This window comes from Thamnophis elegans, chromosome 1, assembly GCF_009769535.1.
Source record: "Thamnophis elegans isolate rThaEle1 chromosome 1, rThaEle1.pri, whole genome shotgun sequence".
In the NCBI taxonomy this organism is placed as follows: Eukaryota; Metazoa; Chordata; class Lepidosauria; order Squamata; family Colubridae; genus Thamnophis; species Thamnophis elegans.
Window position 1 is genome coordinate 28,005,495 of NC_045541.1, and position 5,874 is coordinate 28,011,368.

At 43.5% G+C, this 5,874-nt stretch overlaps 1 protein-coding gene across 1 annotated transcript; it reads right to left on the reverse strand.

Moving 5' to 3' along the window:
* Positions 1-1,137: 1,137 nt before the first annotated feature.
* On the reverse strand, positions 1,138-2,148 carry B3GALT1 (beta-1,3-galactosyltransferase 1). The gene has a single exon (XM_032234604.1). The coding sequence runs from the start codon at positions 2,128-2,130 to the stop codon at positions 1,138-1,140; it is 993 nt and encodes a 330-aa protein (XP_032090495.1). The 5' UTR covers positions 2,131-2,148.
* Between the last annotated feature and the right edge of the window lie 3,726 nt (positions 2,149-5,874).

Genomic DNA, 5,874 nt, shown 5'->3' on the forward strand with positions numbered 1-5,874 from the left:
GTTGTTGGTTTGTCCATACATTTATCGTTACTGACAACACTTATTGTTAATCAAAGGAGGTCAGTTGATTTCAATAAGGCCTACTTTTGCTAAGTGGATGTAGGGTTTTTAAATGAGGAGACAGGGATCCAAAAGGCTTGTGTTCAAACACTGACATGTTTCTATATATAAAATAGTAACTTTGAAAACAAATTACTCTTAGCTATGGTCCATTTATTATCTCAGCTGCTACTCATATCTGAATTTAGGGGGAAATGGTTGGTGATGCATGGACTCCAATCTATACAATATGCATTCTGAATCCTATCATGAGAGAGCCACAGTGGCGCAGTGGTTAGAGTGCAGTACTGCAGGCTACTTCTGCTGCCTGCCGGCTGCCTGTAATTTGGCAGTTCAAATCTTACCAGGCTCAAGGTTGACTCAGCCTTCCATCCTTCCGAGATGGGTAAAATGAGGACCCAGATTGTTGGGGAAAATAGGCTGACTCTGTAAACCAATTAGGGAGGGCTGTAAAAGCACTATGAAATGGTATATAAGTCCAAGTGCTATTGCTATTTTCAAGTTTACCTGCTCATTTTCTTTCAGACTTTTTGGTCCTCATGGCTCAGGTGGTTATAGGATGGACTATTCTTTGGGGAGGGGTGGGGTGGAGTATCTATTCCCATTTTAACTAGAAGAAGCCTTATTGTGGCTCCCCATCTTGATGCAAGGGCTCTTTGGTGATAATGTGGCATTTAATTTGGAATAAAGCCTATCATGGCAACATTTCAGCCTGCATTTTTAAAAATTGATTTCTGTGAAGGTGAATTTTCCTCATAACCAATGACCCACCATTGCCTTACAGAAGGGTTCCTTTCTGATGGGAATGAATGTTTATGTTATGCTTGTTATGCTCATCTTCTTATGCATATGCTGGATAGACTAGACAAGACAAATGCCTATTTTGTTTGTTTGGACTGATGTGAATAACACCATAATATTAGGACCTGCAGTTTGTAAACCAGAAGTTATAGCTGGGGAGACCGGCCAACCAAAATATTATTAAGATATTTTTTTCCTCCTAGAAGTGAACACCTCATTGTCTGTTTGCTCTCTATTTGTATAACAAGAACCAAAGTATTTACATCTCAAAAAGTCCTAACATCTGAGATGCTTCTTGCTGGACATATCATTCCAAATCCTGTGCATTTCCTCAGGGGATATCTGATGTACCGTAATAACACGCCGGTATCTGCACAGGCTGTAGGCCATCTTCCAGTGATTGAAGCCACTGTTTTGGAAAGGATGGATGCCAAGCTTCCGCAGACAGAGTCCCACGTAAACGTCCTCAAGATGAAGGAGTCTAGTATGGAGGGAAGTTTTGTAAATCATCTCTGCTACATCGGCAGAAAATATATAGCCTGTGCCTGAGCAAAATGGCGGGTAGTTGCTGTCAGGATACAAGTCCCTAGGCATGTACCATTTGCTCCGGACATCCCTGATGGGGCCTCCGTTGATGACGTAGCCAGTAAAGTACCTTCGTCTTGGCTTGGTGTTCGGTTTTAGCAACTTGTAAATAAGGTTGTCCATATTTACGAAAATGTCGCTGTCTGTTTTCATGATATACTTGGCTTTTGAACAAAACGTGGCCACCCACTTCATCCCCATTAATGTTTTCAGGGTCAGGTTATGATATGAGTCAATGAAATCTTCCACAATGATGTCGTGAAAAATTTGACTTTCTTGCTCAACCATCTGGTTTAACACAGAATCTGTGTTTTTCCCCAGAAGAAAAAGAGTCGAGATCTTAATGCCTTTGAAGTTGTTCTCGTCTCCCCATGTCTCCCGGATGGCTTGTCGCGCATCAAACTCTTTGTGTGTTGTGCTGATTAGAATAACCAAAAAGGGAGTGTTCTTCTCACACTTCTCTGGCTCATTGATGAGAAAATCAAATGAATGTGGGTTTATTGGTCGAGTCCTTATGTTCCCAAAGGAAACATTTTTTCGAGCCATTGAGATGCTGTCATACGTTTTGTGAACAGTGTAAGAGGAGGTGTAGGAGGAAGTGGGACGTGTTATGCTTAAGTACCACAAAGCACTTGCCCAACACACAACTGTCAAGACATATAAACACGAGACTTTTGAAGGCATTGTTCCTGAAGCTCTTCTAATCAACAGAATGAACCAATTGTCTTCTTGCCACTTGCTTCACTTGGTCTGACAGAGGCAGCATGTTATTTTTCAGATCTTAACAGCCTGACACAATAACAGCATGACACTTGCTCATAGAAATCCATGGAAAGTTTTTAAGAGGGATGTGTTTTCTTGCCCAGTCTAATGATAGCTTCCATGTCTTGGGGGTGAGGTGTTATTTCTGAAAAACATAAATGAAGAAAAGGCTTATTGATGGTGCTGTTTTATTCTGATATCCAAAGAGCCGATCTGCAAAGCTGATGTGAAATGCTAAATTATAACCATCCCAGTTTGTGCCGAACATAGTTAATAAGCAGAGTGATATGAATGTAAGAACACTGTTTGTTTAACTCAGGGGTGGTATTCACTTACCTTCCCTACTCACTTTTGCAAATGTGAGTGCGCATCCGCGCATGCGCTCTGCCTTCCGTGTATGTGCTTTGCCTAAAAATGGGGCCTAAATAGGATGCCGTAGAGCTGGGGCAGGTGGGCAGAGCCACCCGCAATTTCCGCTCCCGGTTCGGTTGAACCAGTCAGAACTGGCGGAATACCATCTCTGGCTTAACTACTTTAAGAAATCTAGTATTTAAGTACTTTAAGAAATCTTGTCCAAATCACGGTGAACAGCTCTAAATCATTCCTCCTTCAGCAAACCATAAAATACCCATCCTGAAATTGATATTCAAGTTGGTTTAGTTTGGGGCAAAGTCCTAGCAGGAATTGAATCACATGAACAACCATCTTACAAAAGGAAAGAGAGAGTGCGGAGTTGTTGCACCTAATAGATATTTAAGAGCAGTCATATGCCATTAATCTGACAGTAACTGTAGTTGAGCTACATGGTCTGGGATTAAGATTGCACTGTTAATTATTTAAGGTACTTCTCTGTTGTAATTTCTCAGACAACTCTAAGAAGCTTAGAGGAAAACATCCCCAGCGCAACATACTACAAAAGTCAAGAAAACAATTTAATACAAAGAATTTGTATTTATATAAGTATCATTTCTATTTATAGATGCTTTTATTTGCATGTATTCTGAGTCTATAATGTTTGCAGAAATCCCACCAGCGCACAAGTAAATAATTTATCAGGATTCATTCATAGAAGAAACTTGTTTATATACAATAATATAAAACATGATGCATGTATAGAAGACCCATGCAGCTCTTGCAATGTGGCAGCAAGGACAAGGACAAGAAGCAGAAGCACAGAATCAGAGAAGCTATAGAATGTGATGGTGAACCTATGGCACACGTGCCACAAGGGACATGCACAGCCCTCCCTGTGGGCACGCAAGCTGTCACCCCAGCTTAGCTCTACCAAGCATGTGCATGTGGCTCCTGCTGGCTAGCTGGTTTTTGGGTTTCCGCCATGCATGCGTGGGGGGCGGGATGCATGTGTGGGGGCGCATGTCAGGGGGTTATGTGTGTATGCACAGGGGTGGGGTGCATGCAGGGGGGTCATACACTTATGCATGAGGGGTGGGGGTTGCAGGGAGCATGCGTACATGAATGGGGGCACATACAGGGGGTCATGTGGGGGCAGGAGCATTCGGGGTCATGAATGCATGCATGGGGGATCATGGGGGGGGTCACACATGCATTGCATTATGGGTACTTGCATGTGCGCTTTCAACACTCGGCGACAAAAAGGTTAGCCATCACTGCTATAGAATATGTAATTCAAGGCCAAACCAACACATACATACATCCATGCATACATGCATACATACATGCATACATGCATATATACATACATACATACATACATACATACACATACATACATATAGATCAATCAAGCTAAGCCACACCAGGCTCCGAGGTGCCTCACATGGCTCGCAACAGATCCTGTTTCGTAGTCACCAAACAGTTCCCATTGATTGACTTGTTGTTATGGCTATCCCAGCTCATACTTTCTTATACACTGACATATAATAATTTCTGCTACTGGTTGGGGAGGGAGTGGGGGTGAACCGGTCCAATCCAGTAGAATATCACCTATGTGATAGACCAAAAAGACCATGATTTCAACACTGCATAAGCAATTAGAGCCCTTAGCAGGACAGAGCTTTTACACATATAACAAAATGTAGTAATATTTAGGGTCACACAATTGCCTTTGTTAGCGAAGTGCCAGAATGTAAGATTTTGAGGGCAGGTGGTAGCAAAGCCTCTTTATCTGAAAGGTGGTTATAAATGGCTGCTCTCTTTTGGTTTAATTGCTGTGATTAAATGGTTTTTTTTTAAAAAAATTATTGTCTGCGTTCTGTCAATTGTTTTAAAGTCACTAAATTATTATTTTAGCCTGTATTGTTTTTGGCTTGGTTAGACAATGTACACTGATGGTAAGATCAATAAGGACATGATTAAGGGTTTGGCAGCAATCCCTGTTCATTGACTGCAATTGGGACCTGCACTTCAGTCATTAAATGGTTGCAAAGTGAAAAATCACATTATCACAACTGTACTTAGGATTTTACTTCCGCTTTCCGTTGCTTTTACAGCTCAGAAGATGCAACTCCAAACAGCTGGGTGAGTCCAAATGGCAGGGAAGGTTAACAAATTTCAACTCATGAAGAGTCTAAGGAAAAGGGAAACCTGATAGGCCAGATAGGTCAAACGTGCGGCCTGCGGGCCAGATGCATCATGCGTTGGCCACGCCCAAGCCCAGTTTAGTGAAGGGGGGGGGGAAGTTGCGATATGTCAGGTGACGACTCCATGATGATGCAAGTTTGACACCCCTGTTATAGGCCTTTTCCCCCTCCCCTCCCCTTTGGAATGTTCACACTAGTGGTGCATTTACATTCAGAGGAGAGAAAGGGATTGCAAGAGAGTAAGCAGGCACTCTATGGAGAATAGACATTGAAGGAAATGCCCTAGACTGACTGCCTAAATTGATTAGGGTCCCCCCCCCAATTTTAGTCAATTCTAGCGAAGAGCTGCCAGTGCATTATAATCATCTAATTAAAGTCCCTGAGTTGAGTTTTGTTAACTTGCAGTTAGCACTGTTTAGAGATGCACTACAGCAGGGGTGTCAAATTCAATTTCAATGAGGGGCACATCTGGGTTGTGTTTGACCTCGGGGGGATGGGGTGGGTGTGGCCAGGATGGGCATGGCCAGCTCGACATCACTCGTGTCAGGGGGCCCTGTGGTAGCCCGAGCACTCTGCCAGCAAAAACAGGCTCCCAACCTCCATTTTTGGTGGTGAAGGCTTTCTTGCAACACCTCTGCCAGCAAAAATGGAGCTTGGGAGTACTGCATGTGGCCCTCCCGAGCTCCCTTTTCACTTGCAGAGGCACTGTGGGCCAGTCCTTTGCTATTTCCAGGGTGACCCTGCTGTAAGTACCCTGCCAGCTGGATCTGTTTCCTGGGCCTTGAGTTTGACACCCTCGCACTACAGAGAAAAGGAGGAGTTAGCTTGTTTAGGCAATCTCTCTACTCTGCTGAAGAGGAGGAGAGAAACAAAGGGGGTCAAGCACAGGACAATACTAACTGAATGCAATGGGGAACATATGTTTGAGAGGTTGGCCTAGAACTGGACACAACTGAATGTGTCCGGTTCTATAGGAGCCAAGGTGGTGCAGTGGTTAGGGTGCAGTACTGCAGGCCACTTCAGCTGACTGTTATCTGCAGTTCAGCGGTTCTAATCTCACCGGCTCAAGGTTGACTCAGCCTTCCATCCTTCAGAGGTGGGTGAA

Bases quoted from the DNA above. Each gene is read 5' to 3' on its own strand.
- B3GALT1 (XM_032234604.1), bottom strand. From the start codon at position 2,130: ATGCCTTCAAAAGTCTCGTGTTTATATGTCTTGACAGTTGTGTGTTGG.